Here is a 24579-nt window from a genome sequence, read left to right on the forward strand (position 1 = left end):
ACCACCTGTCTATAGTGGCCATATTTCTCCAGTCCCTTGAGTGGCAGCTATAGACAGGTTTGACTGTATATCTGATTCACTTCTCTGCTGTTCCGTCTGGGATCCTAGACCAGGTTAATGTCTGGAATCGTCCAAATTTTGGACGCAGGCACTGATTGGTCCCTACATATGACCAAATTAAGGAATGGGTTCAAGCGATCGTTCGGACAAGCCCTCCGTCCCCTTGTGGAAGGCCTGTTATCATCGAACAAACACTCTAGAATCCATTCCTTAATTCACTGACGGACAAACTGACGTTACCACCAAACGGTTTGAATGTGCAGGTCTTCAGACGGATAGCAGAAGCTAACATAGGAGCAAACTACTATCCGGACGGTACCCAGGCTAAGACTGTGGTAAACAGAGCTGTAAATTTGGAATTTCCCTTGGCATTTCAATATATATTAGTAACGTTATCATATTTTTAAAAAACAGATGAGAGAAAATTGATGAATGTGCTGGTGTCATCCACATATTCAAATCAGTGTGGCTTAACGAAGATATGATCAATGAATGCAGGTTTCCAACTTTTTGTTTTGAGTTTATTACATCATTATTTCACCAGGGTCTGCATGACTGCATCATATAATAGCATGCCACAGAACCAGCATCACTTAATTCTCCTCTACACATACATACAAGGCTTCCTTTTATCTACAAAGTCTTGTAAAGAGAGTTGTATCATTCTAGATTTTCATCACTAAATTGCTATCATATAATACAATGTACTCTGCAGCATATAAGGGAATAAAATAATTCTATTCTTAGACTTAACTTTTGCTTCAAACACAAACCTCTTATTTCTGGGCCCAATGTACAAGCTGATCTATCCCTTTCTCTTGTTAATATTTCTCTCCTTATACCCTGTATAGAAAGAAATGGGGAGATATTTTCTCCTAGTCTCCAAGCAGACCCTACGGTGCCTTAGAGATAGTATCAAAGCTGGCAAATGAGTATAGCAACCCGTTTGACTCCCTTTGGCCGGCTTTACTACTTTGCCAGCTTTTGATACTATCTTTAAGGCACTGTATCGTCTGCTTGGAGACTAATTTTCTCCTTCTGACAATGAAGTTTTCCACAACTATAACATTTTTCTTACTTCCATTTTATCCACAATATTGACTTCGTCCCATGGTCCTTGGATGTTATTCTTGTAGGGCTGGAGCTGAATAAGCCAGCGGGGGCAGAGAAAAGTCACCACGAAATGCACCGACCCCAGCAACACCGCAGCCACGGTAGAGACCGTCCACAGCGCATACACTGACGCCAGTACCGACCCACACGACACACCCATCTTACACCCACGGTGGGTCGCTTGGACTTTTCTCCGCAGCTCTGGCCACAGGGCGAAGACTTCCACAGCGAAAGACACTATGGAGAACGTGTGTAGAACGGTCGTCAGTCGAGACGCCAAACACATGGACCCAAACATGGCCAGGTTGAAGGACATCGACTCGGAAACGATCGCTGCTGTCGTGCCATAGTCAAAAACTAAGATATTCCCTAGGAACATAAACACAGTCATGGCATAGATGGTGTCTGTGCTGACAGACTCAGTCAGGGTGTACAGTATGGGAGACAGGCTGAAGGTGAACAGCAGGAAGACGACTGCACTTCGTATCACAATCCATAGGTGGCTCTTCTGTACTGTCTCACCCAGATGTACAGCACAGGCTGCATATGCTATATACCCCAGGAAACAAGATGCAACTGTGAGTAGTATTAGCAGTTTGGGAGACAGTACGCCGGCCTCGAGGTACACAAACGTCACCACGAACAGGCAGGTGGCGCTGATATGGTCCGTCACCGCGCCGGATTCGTACACAGTGTTCCAATAGTCGTACGATCTCGTGTTCAAGTTTTTCTGCATTTGCTCCAGGAATGAGGAGTCCACATAGTTGTCAGGGTAGCCCTGATCCTCATAAAGGACTTTTCTCCAGGGCATGATGGAAATGGGGGTTCCAGCTGTCTGCAGTACTTCAATTGGTAGATAGGGGGAGCTCAGGCAGGTGTGTGGGGGTCTGTGTTGGGAAGGAAACACAGCTACATGTACATTTGTGTAGAACACAAATTAAGGAATAATATAGACAAATTACCTATCTATGGACAGGATCTTTGGCCTACATGTAATAGAAAATGGTTACACTATATTGGTAGGCGTCCACACATTTTAGTGCTCTTACTGGTAGAGTCATAGTCTGTACAGACTGACTGACAGAGAGAGAGAGACTGGTAGAGTAGAGTTTATACTCATTTTTTACAGTCAAACGTAAAGAGGCAGTTAGCCTTGTTTACAGGAAAATCAGTGGGAGCCGGATACACCACCAAATAGATTCCTTTCACAAGTTTTCACAAAAAATTAGGTCAAGGTTTAAGTCCAGACCAGGACCGGATCATCTCTACCTGACCAAAACCTGTACCAGAATTTGCTGTACTGGTACCCACCCCAACCTCCAACACTAACTACAGTTTGTTGAAGAACATACCTGAATGTAAGTTCATCTGTGACGGTAGTCAACAATTTAAGACCTTATATCCATACACAAAATAAAGCGCTTACCAACAAGCTTTCGATCAGTCCTCTGAACTGATTCTGACAATGTGAAGATACTTGATTCCGAACAGGATCACTTTCTCGGGTTAGTGAAAGAAGCCATCTACATCAGAGTCCACCAACCTTCCATCAAGCGAGACGGGGGCCGATACCAACTGCCAAGCACCTTTGACCCTTTGCTGACGTCACACTTCCGTTCTGGATGTGTGACTTAGGTTTTGGGTCATTACAACTTGAGAAGGATCAGAGGACTGTTCGAAAGCTTGTTGGTAAGCGCTTTACAGGGCTCTGGCCAGCTTCTGTTTTTCCGTCAATTGACGTAAATTTGCTGCGTGTGACGGAAAAATTTTTATACCAATCCGTCAACCTTGACGAACAAAAATTCTTGGTGGAAGCTACAGGCGACTTAGGGACGCTGTCCACACTGTTTGTTTTGCTATTGTTATGATTGTTGACTCACTTTTGCATACGATAATGTCATTAAAAACCTTTTTTCAAGGTCTCAGTTCCGTCTTCCTTTGTAACTTAATTGTGCGGTTTTCGCGACAATGGGAATTGGCTGACGGAAAAAAATTTCGAGCTGGCTAGAGCCCTGGCGCGTGGATATAAAGTCTTAAAAATGTAACATAAAAAAGAACATACCTTTATTTCAGCCTTGTCTGACATGTGTCAGGGTGAAATAAACGATGATGAAGATGACAACAAGCAGGATGGCGAGGTACAGCATGACTTTCTTGTTGGTCTTCCCTTGGCTCAACATGTCCTTAAAACGTTTGGAACTCCCGCCCAGTAAGGCAGTCACGCTCTCCATATCTCCTCCCTGAAACGAGTCAGGATCAATGTTTGTTTGTTTGTTTGTTTGTTGAAGGTTAGCCACATATGTGGTTAGGATGAGAGGACAGGTGGGTTTTACGTTAATTAATGTATAATAACTGCAAGTTAAGACAAGAGTCATTGATAAGGTTCAGCAGTCTTGTATACAGTTACTCCAAATTTTCTTCAAGCAATGAGTCATGTGTTTTTCTAAAAATACTGTTGATTGATGATATTATACATCTTGTGCATCAGGAAACCTGCTACATAACCAGCAATCTATACATTACTATACTACATGTAATATTGAGTAGAACTCACCATGCCTCCAAGGTACTGGTTCTGGGCCCTGGTCTCATCTTCTATATCTAAAGCCAGCTGAAACAGACAGCAGGTAATGAATAGAACAAAACCTGCACAAAGTTCACAGGGAAATTTGAAGTAGTTTGCTTGTTTCTTTTACATTACCAGCATATGCATGTAAAGGATAAAAGAAGTATCTAAGCAACAACTGGGCTTCATCGCTACTAGTAGAAGCAGTTTGTCCCCTCCCTAAGTTCTGCATCAAAATCTTCTATCCTAACACCCATACTGTGCCTACCGATTTCAAGGTGGAGACTTTCCCAGCCAACTGCTCCGCTGCGCTCTGGTTTTCCTGCTCTAACATTTCATCTGTGGAGCGTCTTCCTTCTGGAAAGGGAAACAACAAACTTATGATAAGAGTAGAGTAGAGTAGAGTTCTTCAGGCAAGGCACAGGTAGGAACTCAAGTTCCAGTTTAGGCCGCTCTCTCGTTCTTAAGACTGAAGACACTGACATCCCATGTAACTGCGGATCATCCAGTTGTACTTGTAGTACACACTGTGTTTCATCATGTGGTTGTCTAGTCTTTCCTTAAAGCAGTTTACACTTGGAGATGTCACCACCAGCTCTGGTAGATTGTTCCACCTTGAGGCAACCCTGATGCAGAAGAAATGTGACCTTCTGTTACTTTTCAATGCTTTTTTCATGATCCAGAGACAGTGACCCCTTGTTCGTGAGCTCATGTTTAACTCAAACAGACATGAAGTGTCATATATCACATGTAAGAACTTGAAGGTGTTAATCGGCCTAGGCAAAAAAATTGTGTTTCCTGTTTCCCTACCTACCTTTAATACAAAAACCTGCCAACCCTAGACTTTTTGGGGTGGGCAGTGGAGTCACTTTGTTTCCAGTTAGAATTGTTATTCAGCCTGCTTCCTATTGAAGTAAAAACACTGCTTGTCCTATCTAATGAAGGACAAATGTATCTATCATGCAGAACAATCAAGTTTGACATTGAAAGACAATAGATACTAGTTGATTGCCATTTTTACCCTACTGCTTACACACGAGTTAAGATAAACAAGGTTTTGAATCTAACCATTTCTCCAGTTCCAGTCAGACATTGTGAAGTTGAGCCAGAGTTAAACATGTAGAGGTGGGCTGATGTTCAGTCAGTCTGGGGGTATGTGTGTACAACAACTCTGTAGCCAGGCCTGGGAGAAAATCAAGATATGGAAATCCACAAGTTTGTTTAAACTTTAAAGATACATGAAAAAGGAAATACAATAGAAGGGACCATAAATTTTTACTCTCACACACACACACACACACACACACACACACACACACACACACAGAGGCACACACACACAGAGACACTTGCACACACAAAGGCACACACAAACACACAAACACACACACATAGCACACACACACACACACACACACACAAACACACACAGACAAACACAGAAAGATGGGGAGGGGACTAGCTTGTACCGGTGGTGGAAAATCATCCTTTCCTTTACTTTAGTAAATTATTTACCACACACATCGACAACATGAAGAACATTTAAGTCACAGGTTCAGTGTCACATACCAAGATACTAGTATAAACCTACCGTACTGTTACAGTATTCCTGAATGCCAGTATGATAATTTTTGATGACTGTAAACTTGCCAACGTTGCACCCTCTGTTCCATTTGGAATGTTCCAATGAACACAGGTAGGAAGATGGCCTTCAGTGATCTTCTCAACGAAACATTATTCAAACCACTAATCCAAATACAATGTAATTGACGTAACATTATCTTCCTTTGGACAGAAAATGCTTTGTTTTTTTCGTTTACTTCCCCTGCTGAATATTTTTAAAAATACATTATTTGCCCCCATATCTGTAATCGTTTAGTCTTTAAAGACTCGTACTCAGGATTGTCAGTTTGATTTTTTTACATTGTTTATGATACCATCGATTCAAAGTTAATTTAGCATTTTCAATTTTAATATAATTCATGATATATGAATTTCAATGGTCAGAATAGATGAACTTTGCCCAAGCTTGACTTCAAATCTCCATACCTGCTATAAATCAAACCTGGGACAGAGAGCTGAGTTAGAATTTGTTTGCAGTACGGACGTCGGTAACTTTCACTACTGTTTGACGGTTGACAGCATCCGAAAGGTTTGTGTCTTTCAATAGAATGTGTGCCCAATGAAAGGAAAGTCATTTGTTGCGATTTGTTACGTATTTTATCTTATGTTTGAAAATATGTTGGTCTCAATAAGTCTCACAAATATATGTGTTTGTCATGTCGTTAGCTGCCCCCCTCCCCCATAATTTTGCTGTGACTGTGTTTGTGTGTTTGATGTAGAGTATTGTGTTTGCAATTGTGTGCATGTGTGTGGGTGCATGTGTGTGTGTGTTTGTGTGCATATATGTGTGTGTGTGTACATGTGTGTGTTTGTGTGCCTGTGTGTGTTTGTTTGCATGTGTGTGCGTGCATGTGTGTGTGTGCATGTGTTTGTGTGCATGTGTGTGTGTTTGTCTGCATGTGTGGGTGTGCATGTGCATGTGTTTGTGTACATGTATGTGTGTGTGTGTGTGTGTGTGTTTGTGTGCATGTGTGTGTGTGTGTGTGTATACATGTGTGTGTGTGGGTGTGCATGTGCATGTGCATGTGTTTGTGTACATGTATGTGTGTGTGTGTGTGTGTTTGTGTGCATGTGTGTGTGTACGTAACGTTATGTGTTTGTGTGCATGTGTGTGTGTACGTAATGTTATATGTTTGTGTCAGTGTGTGTACTTCTGTATTAATTTTTGTGTTATCTTAATTGAAGGAGTGAGGTCTGCCATCTCTGATTGCATTTTATTGACCATAGCTCATTACCTGGGCAAGTTCGTCTAAGACAGACTGTGCACCATGTGGGTCTCGTCATCATTTGGTGAGGCGGACATCGATGTGAAGAAGCCAGCCAAGAAGAGCGCCGGCCTCAAGTCAGAAAAGAGGCCATTTTCAGCCACTTCAGGCCATCCACACAAAACAGGAGTAAAACAGGAGTATGAGGGAGACCTGTGGGTGGAGGTATGGAATGTTTAGTGTGTTTGGTTTCTAAGTTCTATATTAGCTTTTCAGAAACTCAATCCAATTTGATTACTATGTGTGAGCCGTGTTAATTCAAACTATGCTATACTCGAGTAACCTATAATACAAGGTGCCTCAATATGATTACAGCAGGATTACAGTTGCAGGTCTAGGCATAAGATATGTCTATTACCAGGTCTAATTACAATACAGAGGTAGCGAGTCTAATATAATACAGAGAGAGTTGGTCAAGCCAACTGGTATGCAATCCAACAGAGGGACTAGCCCACAAGTGTGCTTACTTCAGTCTCGTGGGCACCGACTGACCGATAACTACAAACAATCCATAAGCTCAACTAACATAACAATAGCTTATCTAACTTAGCCAATCAACGTAAGCCGGTTGGGCACTCTTACCAACCAAGACCCAACCAATCAAGGATTACCTAACCTGCACCTCTAAGCTCCGCCTCCATATGGTCTAGTCATGTCATTACCTAATTACATCATAAGTCAAAGGTCATGGCCGTTTCAGGTACACCAGCCGACCTCCGTGGCTGACCTGGCCGTCCATCCTAAGAAAGTGGCTCAGGTTCAGGACTGGGTGAAGAGTCACGTGTTGATGGGTCCAGTTAAGGACACACCTATACTGCTGCTCACAGGTGGGTAGAGTTTGTTTCTCTGCTACTTTAGGCCATGCTGATCTCATTATATGGATGACATCCTCTGGATCATCAGTGGATGCCCCCCAAAATGATGTGAGCATTGAAATGAATAGAAGTCGCATGAAAACCACTGCCTACCTTCATTATCATTATGATATCTAAATGGACAGGAAGGTTGAACAAATTACTCGGAACAAACAGAACAAAATTCAAAATTTCTGATGACTGGCAAACTTCTGACTTTCTGCAACTTATGATCCATTACTCACCGAGTCACATGGTCTATCTGCATAACATAACGTCACAGAAGCAACTTGGATTGTTCAAAGACTGGAGTTGTGAGTAAAATATTTGCCATTTGCTGTGTTGGAAATTACAGTTGAACTTTATTCTGAACATCTCTTGCTGTACTGCAGGTCCGCCCGGTGCAGGGAAAACAGCCACTGTGAAGCTGTTAGCCCAGCAGGAAGGTGTGGAGGTGCAGGAATGGGTGAATCCGGTCACGGAGGTTCATCAGCTGTCTACGGACGACCCCGCGGCCTCTCGAGGGTCGCGCCAGGTCCCGCAGGCTGCTGTGTTTAAGGACTTTCTCCTTCGGGCTAGCCAGTTCAGCAGCCTGTGCCTGACAGGTACTCAACCATTGCTTCATTCCACACGCAAGGTTTTGGTCATCTTCCCTTGACAAGTAGCTTGTATAGTTTTTATGAACCATGTTACTCCAAAATTCAGCCATTTAGCAGCCAGGAGATGGTATTGGCATCAGATATGAACATAAACCCATTAATATTGTTTTCTGCAGTAGGGGTAAAAAAATATTGAATTTGCTTGTGTGGTCTTTTTCTCTCTCATTCTGTCAGTAGCCAATCAGAGCTTAGTTTAAATACTACCTGCCCAGTAAATATCAGGAAGTTTTAACCAATAATCTCTGCATGTTGCTTTTTTTGTAATCGCACTTGATACCATAGGAGAAGTCTAATGTTATGTGTGAGTAGCTTGACAAAAGGCTACAGGGAAAGCATTCTCCATTTCCGCAAAAACTGGTGCCTTTCTAGTTTGTTCTTCATTCTATTATTTATTGATTTGTTGTCTATCCAGGAGCTGCCAAGTCTGACCTGAAGCTTGTTCTGGTGGAGGACTTTCCCAACGTGTTCTACCGAGACAGGGCCCAGTTCCACGATGTGCTGAGACACGTGCGAGAGGTGGGGTGCTTCCCTGTGGTCTTCATCGTGAGCGAAACATCCGGGAAGGACAGCAGGGTACGAGACCTGTTCCCCCCCGACTTACAACTCCAGCTGAAAGTAGACGTCATCAGTTTCAACGCCGTAGCTGCCACCAACATGCAGAGGGCGCTGTCTTCTGTACTTAACAAAGAAGCTGCTAGGAGGAGCTCCTTCAAAAGGCCAGAAAAGGACAGGATACAGGAGGTAGTGCAAGTTAGCGCTGGCGACATACGGAGTGCCATCAACTTGTTACAGTTTTCTAGCCTCAGAGTTCCGATGGATAGAACTTCAAAAGTGCTGAAGAAAACTTCTTCAGGCAAAGGGAACGCATCAAAGAGTAAACGTAAGCCAGTAAAGGAGAAGGCAAGTGCGGAACAAAACGGAGGAAAGGACATCTCTTTATTCCTCTTCCGTGCTCTTGGGAAAATCTTGTACTGTAAACGTTCGGAAGAAGAGGAGAGAGGCCTTCCCCCCCTCCCCCCGCACCTCTCGGACCAGAAGCGCCTGCCCATGTTAGCTGAACCAGAGGCAGTGGTCCATGCATGTCCCCTGAGTGCAGAGGCCCTGTGCCTCTTCTTGCAACAGAACTTCCCCGAGTTTATGTCCGAAGTGTCAGAGTGCGAGACAGTAACACATTACCTCAGCGATGCAGACTTGATATCATCAGAGTGGGCGGCTCGTGACGTGCTGAGTCACTACGGCGTGTCCGTAGCGACACGAGGCCTGATGCACGCTAAAACTGCCGTCAGTAAAGGAGGGTGGCGACCGTTGTACAAACCTGAGTGGTACTCCGCACAGCAGAAATTCCTGAACAACCGCAGGACTACATGTACAGTAGGGAAGCATGTCGACCAGTGTCTCCCGGCCGTGGAGTTGTTCACACAGAAACTGCCCTTCCTCTACCAGATCAACAACAGCAGGCCCCGCTTCACGGCACATCTACGCTTCACTAACAGCAGGCCACAGAAGTTGGAGGAGACAGAAGCTGTTTTTGAGGAGGAAGAGGTTTCAGAGTCTCAAACGTTGCCATCCCTCTCACTTCAACAATGTACTGTCCCTAGTGAGATAGATGATGAGGTCATCATTGAAGAGTACGACAGTGACTGATGATTATTGCTTAGATGCAAACACTGTAACCACTAGGGGTGCCCCCGGTGCCGGTACAGAAAATTCAGGTCCAGGTCTGGTTCAAGTCCAGAGGATCAGGTCCAGGTTTGGACCTGAACCTGGGCCTGATTCAGTATGAGAGAACTTGTGAATGGATGATACTCAACACAATGGTCCATTTCACTACAAAGAAATCTATTTGGTGGAGTATTCAACTCCCACTGGCATTTTCCAACAAGACTAATTGCCTCTGTAGTAGTCTGTACTATTGACTGTAGAACTTGGTAGAAATGACTATAGGCTCTACTCTACTTTGTTCTTGTTATTTTCCTCATCCGGTAAGCCCTGAAATGTGTGAATGTATGATCTGTTCATTTTCCAATAGGTCCAACATCTGGTCCACCGAATGTTTTCAGGACCTGAGGTCCATTTTTTTCTGGACCGGTCCAATAGGAAATATCGGTACCCACCCCTAGTAAGCACTGACCAGCAAGTTAGAGTATGAGCTGTAAGTGGGGTACCTGAAACAAGGGTTTGTTTGACATGAGGTTACTCCTTACATATAGCTTCACACACTTGTAATTAATTGCCCTGCTAAAATGCACACCTGCAAGGTTAGCATGTGATTGCATGCATGTGAATGTATGTTTATTGGGCATACTCACGTCATGCAAACCCTCATATACTTGTCAGACAGTACTGGTCGCCCAAGTATCTTTCACACCGCCAAAGAGAAATGACTAGATATATGTAGCCTCCAAGCAGACCCTACAGTGCCTTAGAGAAACATGTTTGACTCCCTTTGGCCGGCTGTACTCCTTTGCCAGCTTTGATACTATCTCTAAGGCACCCTAGGGTCTGCTTGCAGACTACATATATGTGTCCCTGATTCTTGTGGACAGTGAAGTGTTGCTAGGCATCACTTCTATACCCTACACCGTGCTACACGTACACATTCACTCATTTTGTATCCAATTTTTGCAAGTGAAACTTAAACACACACACAAAGCTTTGTGATGAAATTTCAGTCTAACGAGTTTTGAAGTAAAGACAAATGTATACACTGCAGAGAGTTGATTGTTGAGAATACATTTTGTATATTATCCTTTATAGGACAAGCATACCTCTTGTTATTCTTATTGAGATGTAACTGAAATCAAATGATGAATAAAAGTTGAGTGTCATAGCGAAATGTAAGTTGCTTTATTTGAACATAACTATTAATGTTACACTTGTAGTTGATATTTTGAAGGTATGTGTTCGGGGAACTCTAGTTATGACTAATAAAGCTAATAAAGTCCTTTTACTGTCAGTGTGCCCTTTCCAGTTAAGCTTGAACAGTAGAGTGATTCAAATGTCACAAAGTAAACTTTGAAACCTTTGGAATGATTAATCTTTTTTTATCTAAATGATTAACGAACAAAACACATTTTGTTAAAGTTAATTCTACACTAGTCAACATGTTTTAACATAGAATCTGTGTGAACTGTCTCACCTTCATACATTTTTCTTCACACCTTGCTTACTTACTAAATGCTAACTTTCAATCATTATGATATTCTATGTTGAACAACATCACATAGTCATAAAGTTGTGAACCTAAACAAATCCAGACCTGTATACCAGTACCTAAACAATTATGGTCAATTACCCATGACTTGTACAGGTACCCAATTGGCTTTTAAGTAGTATATGGTCATCTTTGTATGACACTTTACATATTTCAATTGAGTCTTAAAACAATTCTACTTGAAACTTTTCTTAACCTTCAACTGGCTGGCAGGTTCTCAAAATTGTCATCATACTTTGATTGAGAATTTATCTATTTTTAAAGGTCTGAAAAAATTATGTTCACAGATGACTTAGTTTGTTTAGGTACAGGTACAGATACACCAGGTGAACATATCCTGACCCGTACCTTAACCATTCTACAGGTACAAGTTTAGGTACACAGACAGTCCTATCAAGTCATGTTTAAGATCAACACTGTCGATTGACACAATGGTGGTCAGCTCTGCTTGTCAACATTTTACTTCACAATATGGCATGAGTTGTGATGTCTTAGAAGTAGTGCAGGGTACTCAGTTACACAGTTGTGATCTCTTAAAAGTAGTGCCACGTACTTCAGCTACACCTCATCCCTTCAATATAGTAACACAAGCGTGTTCAGCCAGACCCTTGGGCATGTTTCCAACCTGCTTGAGTGACTTGTCTTTTTGATTAAGCTGCCAAACCTTTGATGTAACAGTTCCATTGTTATCAGTGTCCATGCCTCCATAGATGTAAATCTGCCCACCCAACACAGTCATACCACATTGGCGTCCAGTGCAAGTGTTGGCTACTACAGTCCACATGTCTTCCTCCGGCCTGTAACACAGCACCTTTGTGGGAATCCCAGCAACATAGATGCTACCATTGAGAACTGAAGCAGTAATGGAACTGGCCTTCTCAGGCATATCCCTTACTGAATGCCACTGGGAGTTACTGAAGCGGAACACAGTAGAAGTTGAACTCCAAATGTACCCAGCAACTCGCCCACCTATCGCATATATGCTGCCATCTAACACCGCGACTGCATGACAGTACCTTGGCTGTGGCAGTGGAACACCTTCAGTCCACTTGTTTAGGCTCTGGTCATAGATATCCACACCTGCTTGTGTACCTCGACGTAAACTTCTGCCACCAATTGCGTACACTTTACCTTGCAGTACTGCCAGCTTGTGATAGAACCTATCTGTGCGCATCGGAGCAAGTTTAGACCAGGAGTCAAGTCTTGAGTGATACAGCCAAACGTCCTTGGAAGAAGCCCCACCACACACCATAATGTCACTTGTACCCAAAACAGCCACAGCAAATCCATCGTCAGAACTAGTCTTCATTGTTGTCATAGAAACCCAACTTGTGCTTGATGGTGCAGAGGAGTGTGTCGTCATCATGGAGTCGGTGAAAACAAAATCTTCTTCTGACATCTCACACCCTCCAATGACCATCACTGCCTCCCTCAGACCACTGACACGGCGGGGACGGGTGCGGGGTGACTGGACCTCCCCTGGGAATGCCTGATACTTTAGAGCTTCTGACACAATATCCGGGCAGCACATGCGCAGGGTCTTGTCAGTCTCCACCTTCTCTAGGAAGTACATTTTGTCCATGAAGGGGAATCTGACCAGCTCCATCAGCTCTCTCATCTCCTTCTTCCTCTTCTTGGTGTCATGGTTGATCCATGTCATCACTGCTGTGTACAAAGTTTCTTCGGGTGCATTGAGGTCATCTGATGAGATGAGCTTGGTGAGCTGTCCCTTTGTCAAGTCAAGGAACTCTGGTGTTTTGCTGACTCCAGTAAACTCCTTCATGGCAAACGACATCGCATCTGCTTCCAGGATGGGGTCAATCATGCCACCCAAGTTTACCATCTTCAGGCAGTTCTTGACACACAGAATCTCTGATAGGAACTTTGTGCATGCATCCTTGACTGGTAGAATCTGGAAGAAGTTGGCTGCTTCCATTAGTTCTACAGCATTGTCTTCAGTGATCGTCACCCTCGACGTGTAGGCATAGTCAACAAGAAGTTGAAAAGCATTGGCGCTCTGTTCTTCGATGGTCACCTTATGCTCCTTGCTCTCGAGGTGTGCATTGCAGAACATTGCGCGAAAATATCCGCTGCAAGCAGCAAGTACGTTTCTATGGCAGGGGATTTCTCTCCCGGAGACACACAGGATGACGTCCACCAACATGTTCTCTGATCGCAGTTCCTGCAAACCCTGCAAGAGGGCGCTCGAGTGCATGTCATGACAGAAGTCAAACGATGTCTGTGACCTCTGTGCTGATGCCATTGTAGCCCAATCCTGCAACACAACACAAGCTCATAAACTTAGCTGCATTTCTTGTAGGCAATCCCTACTTAGATAGATCAATGTAAGTGCATAACAAGATTAACAGAGATGCCACTGACCTTAACTCCTTCACGAAGCTCAGAAACACACACGCACGGACGCATGCACACACCCACATAAACATATCCCTCTCACACACACATGCGCAAACATACACATACATGTACACACACATACATACATGCACATGTACATTCACATCGTAACCTGACTACACATGTATCAGGGTTCTCCCTAGAATTTTTTAGTATAGTGGAGGGGCTGGCAAAAATTACCTGAACCAACGCGCTGCGCTTTCATGAAAATTGGGTCATTTTGCAACGACAGAGGGTGTCAAATACTACAAGAATATTATGTATTATAGTGATTCCTTTGTTGTGAAGTGGCAAAACGGCTATTGTTTTGACCATTGCCCATTCACAAGTTTTTTCAGACAATGCAGACTGGAAAAAATGATGCCACTTGGCACAAAATGTGTGAATTTTCATTAATCATTAATCTTAGCAAAACTAACCAAGAAAATAGGGAAGAAACACACTAAATTTCAAAAGTAGTATAGTGGAGCTGGGCTAGGAGTATAGTGGAGGGCCTCCCTTATTCCATCCTCTGGGGAGGACCCTGCGTATAATCACAAACTAATAGACTGAACCGCCCGTATCCGTTATGAAATCATCAGATCAACAACAAAATCTAGCATCAAGTGAATAAGACACAACATCAACAAGTTTAGACAAGAAAGCATCAGTTCTAATCTTGGTCTTTTCTCAACCACGATTAATACGTGCAATAAAGCATGCAACCGAAGACACACTGCTCAAAGTTACTCATAGACCAGCCCTTTGTAATAGTAGCATCGGCTAGTTACTTCAGCCAACTAAAGGAGTTAATAATAAACTTCAGCCAAACGAATAAAGAATAAATAACAGAAAATTCCGACTAAACCCATCAAAGATTAGCGTCGAACGAATTGCCAACAAATTAAGGGACTTGACGATATTTATGGGGGATAGGGGCTTTGAAACTTTTTTGGCCTGGGGGGAGGGCCATCGAAAAATTTTTTGAGCCGGGGGGAGGGCCATTGAAAAAAAAATGCCTTAGGGGCCTTAATAAATACAAGGAAATGTGCCCCTGAAAATAAGTGAAATGCAGGAAATGAAGTTTCAGATGGTCATGATTTCGATTTTTCTCTGGACGTCCCTTGCGATGGCTTGCGATGACCAGGACGTTCCGGCGCTCGTCGCCATCAAAAATCAGACAGAAATTTCATTACATTTACCACGGTCTACCAGCAAAGTTTATCCCTCAAAATGTAGAAAATCGTGTTTCAGAGGGTCCAAATGTCAACATTTCTCCAGACATACCTTGCGACGGCTCGTGCCTTGGGCGCTCGAAATTATGAAAATACGTTGGGGCCGTCGTCGCCTTCAATAATAAGCTAAAACCATGTGAAGTTCTACTAGAAAGGCTATTAAACTTAGCTTAGTCTGCCAGCAACTTTTGCCCGTCAAAATTTAGGAAAGATCGTTTCTGATAGTCAAGATTTCAAAATTTTCCCGGGGGAGCATGCCTCCGGACCCCCAAGGATTACGTCAATATACTAGTAGTTCGCCCTCCCCATACGAATTTTGCTGCAGCCGCCTCTCGTGTTATTCCATGTTTGCACAAAGTTTACGAAGACTAACGTTTATAGAAACTAAAATTGGTATCAATATCAATCCTTCGTGGGTGGCTTTCTGTAAACGGAATGGTTCACGGACGGCAACGGGATATTATAAAAGACATTACGACGTTGATTTCTTTCGTGACAGCGGGCTCTCTGCTGCATGTGACGTAAGGCCACAGCAAGTAAATTTTATGGATGACATCAGCGCGCATTAATTTTCGCCTGATTTCAGAAAAAAAAAAACAAGAATTGTTTTCCTTCTGCAGGGATGGTCAACATGGCGATGCTGCTGCTTACTTGCCTTTAAGTCGAGTCCATCCGGTCATAATGACGATAAAGTACCAAAATGAGCAAATATGTTGTATTGTAGCCTAATAATAAATTGTGCTTGTAGAAGTGACACTTGTGAGGTACCCAGGGCTGTAGTTGTAGAAATGAAACGTAGGTACGATCTAGACACGGTTTTTCCCGATATCGGCGAGCCGACAGCCTCTCGCCGACAGCTTCCCCGGACGGCCGGCCGTCGGTCTGGCGGAAAGTTTTAAAGCGCTCAGTTTCGAGATCTTGCGTAACGTTCCAAGTAATTCTTTTTTCACGTAGGTCGGAGAAGTGATATCAGACAAGGTAAGTCTTATAACCGCTGCAGTGCGAGTGTAACAACATCAAGTGCTACATGTTTGTATACATGTCATCAAAATGAAAAGTCGGCTGTTGTAAAACTTTGTGAGAGTTATGCCCCAGCAGGACTCCAACGTGCGTAATTTGTTGACGCTCAAACAACACTACCGCTATTATTATTGCTAAAATTATATTATTTGATGACACACAGTGTGTGTACTGGAAAAGGTAGGGGGGAAGGCCACAGAAAAATTTTTGAGAGCCGGGGGAGGGCCATAGAAATTTTTTTTATAATGCCAGACCCATTTTGCACTACCCCCCCCCCCGTAAATATCGTCAAGTCCCTAAGGAAATGGTTCAATTAATAACGACAAGAACGTCTTAGTTTGGCCATCCACACGTCCAAACATGTTTGCCCAAACCCGTAGCGTTGCAATCAGCGATACAACGACGGGAGACAGAGGAAGAGAGAGAAAATTTGGAGGATAGTGGAGACATTCTAACATTCATCAGGGAATCATCAGGATACAGGATGCATGGCGGTAGGTACAATGGTAAGGTGCGAAAGTACTGAGGTATGGCGCTAAAAGGAAACACAATCAAAGTCAGTGCAGTAACATAACATAACAAAACCCTATCCAGACATATCGGCAACAGCAAACAAAACAACGCTTTTCAAATGATAATATTTGGCGTCGGAAGGAGAGTAGCTCGGCTGGCAGGAGAGTGCTAAAACATGGAAATTTGGCGGTGACGGCCGACAATGGAGTTACCAGGTACTAAAGGATAAAGGGAGTGATTACAAAACAAATGCTTTGAACGCAGAGAAATTTACATATGCGAAGTACAATGTCAGTCGCCGAGTAAAAGGCCCCACAAAAGTGCGAAGGATTTAACTTGACGGGGAGTCGTAGTAGTTGAAATTACAACTGGCGCCACGCTATCGAAAAAAACTGAAAAATACTATGAGGGACAGGCGAAAAAAAACTTCTTGGGCAATTTATAAAATAGTGCAGCCAAGTAGGTATGGCACTACGAGTTCAACAATATAATTAGGGAAGCAAAAATCCAAACGGGTAGAATTATTCGACGCCAATCGGGTTAATCTGTGAATTATGACCGAGATGAGGGACTATAGCACAACAAATCAATATTATACACGGACAGCAAGTTCGCAACGCACAGGAACAAAGGAAAATGTTACTGCGTGTCACATTGGCGAAAACGAAAACACGGCGTATTCTTTAGAATCACTGTACGAAGTTTACAAAAATCGAGTCGTAGTATCTGGATCCGAGCAAATCTGTGCCCACTCGTGGAAATCATAAATGATCCAGTGGCAGGATTTGGGCACTTATACGAAAGATGTACGTCAATATGACACAACATAAGATATACTAGGAGTACCTGTACAGAAGTTGCTGGCTGGGTGACGCTAAACTAAACCGGTGATGAAACTGACGGGCGGACGGAAGGAAGATGCGCTCTGTGTCTCTTTGAACCTGACCTCTGATCTTACGCGTACCGCGTCTTATATAAAATGTATTTGCGTCAACTGGAGGCGGGGTTAAGCGAGCGCGGCGGGGCGCGGCCAAGTGACGTCAGGACGCACACGGGGTCACGTGCTCTTACCATGTGACCCTGGGCCGTCCAACGTAATAATGTAATAAACTTTATTGCAAGTTCATGCCCGAGGGCTAATTGCAGACAAAGTAAAGTAGTGGAATACATAAATGTATACTTCACAGAGAAGGAAATGGGAAATATAGATAAATCAAAAGAGAAATAATGTCTAATCTAGATCTATTTCTACTTAAGCTATTTGATCATGGGGTTGACTATTTTTCTGTAACATATGCAGTAGGAGATGATTTGTCCATCATTTTTATATCTGATAAAGGGGTTGGACGACTTAAGCAAGAAGATTATTTTTTGTTGGTCGGTATTGAAGATGAGAAAAGCTTGGGAAAGATTTGTAGACTTTAGGGAAAAGTTTGCTTCTTTTGGAATTGTAATGTGAACATTGACAAATGAAATGTAGTTCATCTTCCACTGCTTTCCCTGAACAGCATTTACATGTTCTCTCGTCAACGGACAGTTTTTTGTACCTGCCCCTCTCTATTTCTAATGAATGAGCACTTATCCTCATTTTACATAAAGCGGATCTTAGCTCATAATTTGTGTGGTACAGTACAGTATGAGACTTGCTACATAGTTTCCGGGAACGAAAAGTATGATATAGAGCATCTTCTCGAGTCCTTTTTTCAACCTCCTTGCTATGATGCTGTACACAAACAGGCGCACAAAAATACAAAGCTCGCTGCAGTACCGTAAGAAAAACGCCAGGTAAACCGGTTATTTTCGACCTTGACTTACCTTTCCACAACCGCTACACAACTACCAAATATCACCATCTACAATTTCTCCAGTTATATGCTGTTGACCTACAGACAGACCCAGAACATAGTCAAGCTATTGTTTGGGGGTGATCAACTAATATTATTCATGCAAATAATGACCTTATTTGCATAATTCGTGATGAACAAACATTTGCGAAGGTATGGGGTCATGGAACTCTGTTTGAAAATGTAGCCATCTTGTCTTTTTTTCGCCCTATCTCACTATTTTTGCAGTCTGCAGTGGATGCCATCCATAAAATTTAATTGTTGTGGCCCCAAGAACAGTACAATGTACTAGTAACGTTACCCAGTGCCTGCACTTTGTAAATCAACCGCTAGATGCCGTAACTGCACCGACTGCACCAACTTTTATTTTCACCCCTCAGGCATGCAACAAGTCCCGTCTGTTGTGAAATTGTGACATAATTTGTCCCGTTACCATGTTTGACGACGAAAACTATTCCCATGTCAACCTGAAGGAGTTCTCGGGCCACAAAGATGAGGTGAGTGCGCGATATCGCGGCTAGGTTTGTGGTGAGAACGTTGACGTTAGAAACTGTGGGACGTATCCATGGCCACGGGAAGTTTCGAGAGGGGAGGGGGGCGGATAAGAATATAGCCGCCAAAAATGTATTTTCAGTCGCTTGCCAATTGTTTGCAATCATCATACGGCGTGCTGTAGTGAATAGCTGCTAAGTTCTGACTATAAAAGAGGTTAAGAGAAGTCCTAAACATTTCTGTAGACGGTGTTTTCTATATCTTTTCAAGCGAATGAATTGGGTTTGTGGAAAGCTTGGGCCCAGCAGGGTGGCCTGCATGGTAGCCAGGCTACCTTTTATGGGCTCCAAGAGTATGCATTGACCCCAATGGAATTTTTTAAAGCTAAAAATTATGTGTTCTGTCTGTGTGTGTTTCCGTGATTTCCAATATACCATTATACATGTTAGTTTTCCACACTTTTGGACATTATCATCATCATCATCGGTCAGCTGCGGGGCAGGCGACTGTAAGTTTCTTCCAAGACCTTTTGTTGGCAGCTAGATGGCGAATCTGCTTTGCAGCGATCTGGTCTGATGGTCACAGTATTTGTACACATTTGCATAATATGTGACGTGACTTTTTTATTACTGTAACATTATTTTTACTTTTGACCTTTAGGTGAACTGTTGTGCCTTCTCGCCAGACTGGGAGATCATGGTGACAGGATGTGATGACTGTTTGGTGCGAGTCTGGAACACTGTCTCCACCAAGATGGTCTGTAAACTCAGGGGACACCAAGGTAGGCAGACAAAATGTACTGCAGCTACTTCAGCAGCCAATTATGAAGAAAATTCTAGTACTACAGTTTTTTTAATCATCCAAGACGCGCGGCATTGCAACTTGGCTTAACATGTAGCGCTTCAGAAGTCAATCTAGGTCACCGGCCTGTTTACATTCAGGCGTAGGAATATCCCGGAAGTAAGGCGCGGACCAAAACACAATTTGCACCAAAAACACACCATTTCCTACGCTTTTCAGCCATGTAACCGTTTAATGTCATTTCGCAGGAAATAATGAGAAATCTCAACTCTAACATAGACCTTCTCTTTGGGTTCGGAAAGGAAGCCTTTCGTCACTTTTTTGTCGCGCACTACCTCGGACCCCTGTCGTGGAAGAACTGGGGTGTGCACCGTTAAAGGGACCCAGAGCGATTTTTTCAAATTTTCAAAGTCTTTTTCACACACGGCAACATTAAAAAATGCTATCTCTTTGCATATTGACCTTCATTGAGCAAAGATGAGATGCGGTTGGGTGATGAGATCTTATTGAAAATCTGAGCGCTGCCCGTGACACTGGGGCTGCCATTATTTCAAAATTTCGGAATGCACATGAACATGACCAATGAGTCCTGAACACTTCCGGAGATATCGGCACTTGTTCGAATCAGGTTCTGATTTGTAAATGGGCGAATCAGATTCAATTCTCTCGGTGACCTCATGCGTTCAAAAATTACTGACAGAAAACCGTTAGTGGCTCTATCCTGTGCTGATTTATTGAGGGACCCAAGAAATCAAAGGGTTCGTTTGCAGCATGTTTGTGCGTCCTTTTGAATGCCGAAAGTACGTCACTGCAGGAAAAGTTTTTTTTTTCCAAATCGAAAAAAATAGGGTTGGGAAATCCGAGAAACAATTATGCACAAATAAAATTGCTGTGGCCTAAGTACATAGTTTACATACATTACTGTTTTTAAATTTGTCTCCACAGGTGCAGTGAAGAGTTGTGCCTTCTCAAACGACAGTAAGATGTTTGCCACGGCTTCCTATGATACCACGGTGCGGGTGTGGCAGACCAGGACAGGGGACTGTATACATGTCCTACAAGGTCAGGTTCAGACCTACAGCTAAATACACACCGACTTAGAGTTAGAATTCTGAGCATTACTAGTAGTAAAATTAAAGCCATCTAGGACTAAGGGCTTGCCTCAGAAATTTGAAGCAAGCAAAATCTGTTACCAGTAGTTGTATTCATCAACGTGCAAGCACGTCTAACCCCCACAGGATGGGGAATAACAGACATTAGACCGGGGAGTGAGTGAGTGAGTGAGTGAGTGAGTGAGTGAGTGAGTGAGTGTGTGATAACATAAATATGTGTGTGTGTGTGTGTGTGTGTGTGTTGGCGTGTGTGTGTGTGCGTGTTCATGTGCGTGTGCTGTCTGTATGCATGCGTATGTATGTCACTGTGTGTTTGTCCATCTATGCTTGTGTATTTGTGTGAGTCTGTATATATATATATATTATATGCATGTGTATGTGTGTGAGTCTGTATATATATATCATATGCAAATGTGTGTGTGTGTGTGTGTGTGTTACAGAGCCTCATTGGCATATAAGGCCTCAAGTTTCCTTGCTGTAGCAGGGTATTTTTTTATATGGAGGGGTTGCTACATTTTTAACTGTTTCCCCTTAACATGCTGGAGGTACCAGCTAAAACGGGCCTAGGGGACCCCCATTTTATGTCCCTTCTGTAAGATGGGTACAGACCCAACTGAGATGCCAGGTGCCCTGGATTTGAACTGGGCCAGTCTCCCAGTTAATTGGAACCAGGAGCTTTTATTATAACTGTGAGGCTGCTACTACTTGAGCTACAAGGACATCCACCCAACCTAAGTCCTACAAGAATTGATATCAGATCATTTTGAACTGCATTGTTTTCCCCAGGTCATACCAAGAGTGTGGAGATGGTTGTCTTCTCTCCTGACTGTACGAAACTGTGTTCTGGGTCATGGGACTGCAGCGCCATCATGTGGGATGTACAGGTATGACACCCAAATCTGCAGTAGTTGATCACAGGATACACACATTATCCTTGTTAATGCACTCCTAAGCTTTGATCAACACAAAAATATATCGTGTGAAAAAGGAATCTTCACATTTTTTAAAATAAAGTATGCTTCTGCAAAATTGTCTTTTTAATTATATATTGACTCTTTCTTAAAGTTTTGCAGATGTAAACAAACCTGATACCTCAACACTAAGGCCACAACTTGGCAGTCTTTTTATAAATTAACGATTCTACTGCCACTACCAGATATTTGACAAGTGAATGTTCAGCTTTTGATCTGCATCAGAGAATGTAACAATATAATCCATCAGGGCTCTAAATACTTTTTTCCTGCATACCTGCACTGGTGCAGGTAACATTGCAAATTACCTCAGCACCAGACAAATTTTACGTTGATTTTAGGAAGTCATATATATATACTAAAACTGTTGATGAACCGTTGCTATGTTTTCTTTTATACCTAATAGGTTGTAACAGCCAATGCTGCTAGTAACAATCCACATACACCTAGTACATCATAGGACATTTATGTATAAAACCCAGTACATGGACCAGTGCAGGTTAGGTGTAGGTAGACACCAGAGATACCTGCACGGCTCCAATTTTACCTGCACTAACCTGCATATGCAGGTGGTATTTTGAGCCCTGTTCAGCCCTAAGGCCACTTGTCAGTCATTTTAGAGAAATAAAACATTCTACTGCCACTGCCAGATATTTGTAAATGTTCGGCTCCTAATTTGCATAGGAAAATGTAACATTCATTCATTTACCTTACCGTTTTGTATGTGACTTGTGTGTTCTCAGCAAGGCTGTGTTTTGAGAATATTGAGTGGACACAGCAGTCTGGTGCAGTCATGTGACTTTGACTACAAGGACAAGCATGTGGTAAGTAATACTGTGTAGTAGTAGTGGCTACTCCTGGGTTATACAGTAGTAGCCAGTTAATTACACAACGGAGTAACGCACACTTCTGTTAACTGTACGGAATCCCAAAATCTCAAACCGGTGCAGTCAAGCTGGGTAATTTCGCATTATTGCACCAGCCAGATAATTGCACGAAATTCACTGGCAAATAGGTTATCAGGGCTCGAAATGCCACCTGCATATGCAGGTTAGTGCAGGTAAAATTGGAGCTGTGCAGGTATTTCTGGTGTATACCTGCACCAAACCTGCACTGGTCTGTGTACTGTGTTTTATACATAAATGTCATATGATGTAGGTGTACTTGGATTGTTATTAGCTGCATGGACTCTTACCACCTATGAAGTATAAAAGAAAAAATAGCAATGGTTTCAAAACAATTTTAGTACGATCCATACCTCCTATATTCAGAGTGGTGCAGGTAAAAGTTGTCTGGTGCAGGGAATTTTCATTGTTACCTGCACCAGTCAAGGTATGCAGAAAAAAGTATTTCAAGCCCTGCAAACACTTTATGTACCATTTCACCAGGAGCACATGTTGTAAACAGAAGGTGAAAACTTGCATCTGACTCTGTTCACTCTCTGTAACTGTGTGCACCAAAGTCCAGAGTGAGACTGACTTTCTCCCCAAACCGTTTCTTTTTGATATTTCAATTGAGCAATAATCTTTTTTAATCTGAGAAATCAAATTAGTGTTATCATGATATATGATTATACTCAATTCATTACTAAATAACTGTAACTTTTAATGACAGCAGAATACAATGTCTTCTGATTATATTCAGCAATATTGGTGTTATTCAGTTATTATAATGATAATATACATTTGTTGACATCTGCACAAATATACATTTTATAATCCTCTTCGGTACAACAAAATTATACCATTCTTTGCCTTTTCCCTCATCAGGCAACTGGTTCGTGGGACTACACAGTCAGAGTGTGGCCTGTCAGTCCCATTGCGGATGAGAAAGTGAAGATCTTACGTGGTCACACCAGTAATGTGCACGCTGTGGTGTTCGCCAGACTAGGCTTCCTGGTACGTACGTAATGCTCCAGTAATGCTGCAGTAATGCTCCAGTAATTCTGCAGTAATGCTACTGTAATGCTACAGTATTGCTACAGTTATAAATGTCCAGTAATGCTCCAGTAATACACAAGTAATGTTCCGGTAATGCTCCAGTAATACTCTAGTAATGTTCCAGTAATGCTCCAGTAATGCTACAGTAATGATCCAGTATTGCTACAGTAATGCTACAGTATTGCTACAGCAATGCTACAGTATTGCTACAGTAATGCTACAGTAACGTTGCAGTAATGCTCCAGTAATGCCCCAGTAATGATACAGTATTGCTACAGTAATGCTACAGTATTGCTACAGTAATGCTACAGTATTGCTACAGTAATGCTCCAGTATTGCTACAGTAATGCTCCAGTATTGCTACAGTAAGGCGCCCTCGTCTCTGTTCAGGGATGGTTGTAAAGCCCTGATGTAGATGGCTTCTTTGATCCCTCTAGCAAAAAAGTTTGGCTCTATGTCCAAGATTTTAACTTCCTGCAACCTATGATCCACTGCTTACTGTGTCACGTGTTCTATCTGCATAACGTGGCGTCTCAGCAGCAGTGGATTGTTCATTCTTTGACAAAGACTGGTGCTGTTCAGTCAAAAATTTGGGTGAGTCCAATTTTTGTGTTGGATATTACAGTGTTAAACTAATTCAATAATGACTTCTACCAACACAGATGAGCTTTCAAGTTAAGTTTATGATTCTCTTGCCCGTAGGCGAGCGGTTCCTGGGATAAGACAGTGCGTCTGTGGAACCCTGACACCAGCACCCTCCTGTTTGTGCTGTCTGGACACACGGGCTGGGTCAAGGCTCTGGCCTTCTCCATGGACAGTCTGTACCTGGCTTCTGCTGCGGAGGATGAAACGGTAAGCAAATTCTCACACTATGTTACAAGGTCAAAGGTGCTTGGCAGT

The 24579-nt window shown here is 42.8% G+C and overlaps 4 protein-coding genes across 5 annotated transcripts in view; 2 read left to right on the plus strand and 2 right to left on the minus strand.

Moving 5' to 3' along the window:
* Positions 1-489: 489 nt before the first annotated feature.
* On the minus strand, positions 490-5411 carry LOC118421376 (phosphatidylinositol N-acetylglucosaminyltransferase subunit C-like). Of its 2 annotated transcripts, XM_035828636.1 has the most exons (6): positions 5331-5411; positions 4808-4922; positions 4008-4096; positions 3728-3784; positions 3236-3413; positions 1894-2060 (listed from the first exon to the last, which is right to left on the minus strand). In XM_035828636.1, the coding sequence occupies exons 2-5, from the start codon at positions 4830-4832 to the stop codon at positions 3243-3245; spliced, it is 342 nt and encodes a 113-aa protein (XP_035684529.1). In that variant the 5' UTR covers positions 4833-4922; positions 5331-5411; the 3' UTR covers positions 1894-2060; positions 3236-3242. The 2 variants fall into 2 exon arrangements, with proteins under 2 accessions (XP_035684528.1, XP_035684529.1); XM_035828635.1 differs by lacking the exons at positions 3728-3784; positions 4008-4096; positions 4808-4922; positions 5331-5411 and having other exon boundaries at positions 490-2060; positions 3236-3405.
* A 363-nt stretch (positions 5412-5774) lies between these two features.
* Positions 5775-10417, plus strand: LOC118421374 (cell cycle checkpoint protein RAD17-like). The gene is made up of 5 exons (XM_035828633.1): positions 5775-5891; positions 6590-6792; positions 7328-7454; positions 7874-8086; positions 8553-10417. Exons 2-5 carry the CDS (start codon positions 6631-6633, stop codon positions 9782-9784), a joined length of 1734 nt encoding a protein of 577 aa, XP_035684526.1. The 5' UTR covers positions 5775-5891; positions 6590-6630; the 3' UTR covers positions 9785-10417.
* Positions 10418-10857: 440 nt separating this feature from the next.
* LOC118421375 (kelch-like protein 24) lies at positions 10858-17536 on the minus strand. Its single transcript, XM_035828634.1, has 2 exons — positions 17366-17536; positions 10858-13629 (listed from the first exon to the last, which is right to left on the minus strand). The coding sequence occupies exon 2, from the start codon at positions 13615-13617 to the stop codon at positions 11920-11922; it is 1698 nt and encodes a 565-aa protein (XP_035684527.1). The 5' UTR covers positions 13618-13629; positions 17366-17536; the 3' UTR covers positions 10858-11919.
* Positions 17537-18699: 1163 nt separating this feature from the next.
* Positions 18700-24579, plus strand: part of LOC118420734 (WD repeat-containing protein 38-like) — a 15278-nt gene continuing 9398 nt past the window's right edge. The window contains exons 1-7 of the mRNA XM_035827688.1: positions 18700-18860; positions 19516-19636; positions 20602-20718; positions 21555-21652; positions 22483-22563; positions 23509-23637; positions 24382-24531. Coding sequence (XP_035683581.1) covers positions 18798-18860; positions 19516-19636; positions 20602-20718; positions 21555-21652; positions 22483-22563; positions 23509-23637; positions 24382-24531 — 759 coding nt within the window. The 5' untranslated portion in view covers positions 18700-18797. The remainder of the gene's footprint in view (positions 18861-19515; positions 19637-20601; positions 20719-21554; positions 21653-22482; positions 22564-23508; positions 23638-24381; positions 24532-24579) is intronic.

The sequence above is a fragment of the Branchiostoma floridae genome, chromosome 8 (genome assembly GCF_000003815.2).
Source record: "Branchiostoma floridae strain S238N-H82 chromosome 8, Bfl_VNyyK, whole genome shotgun sequence".
In the NCBI taxonomy this organism is placed as follows: domain Eukaryota; kingdom Metazoa; phylum Chordata; class Leptocardii; order Amphioxiformes; family Branchiostomatidae; genus Branchiostoma; species Branchiostoma floridae.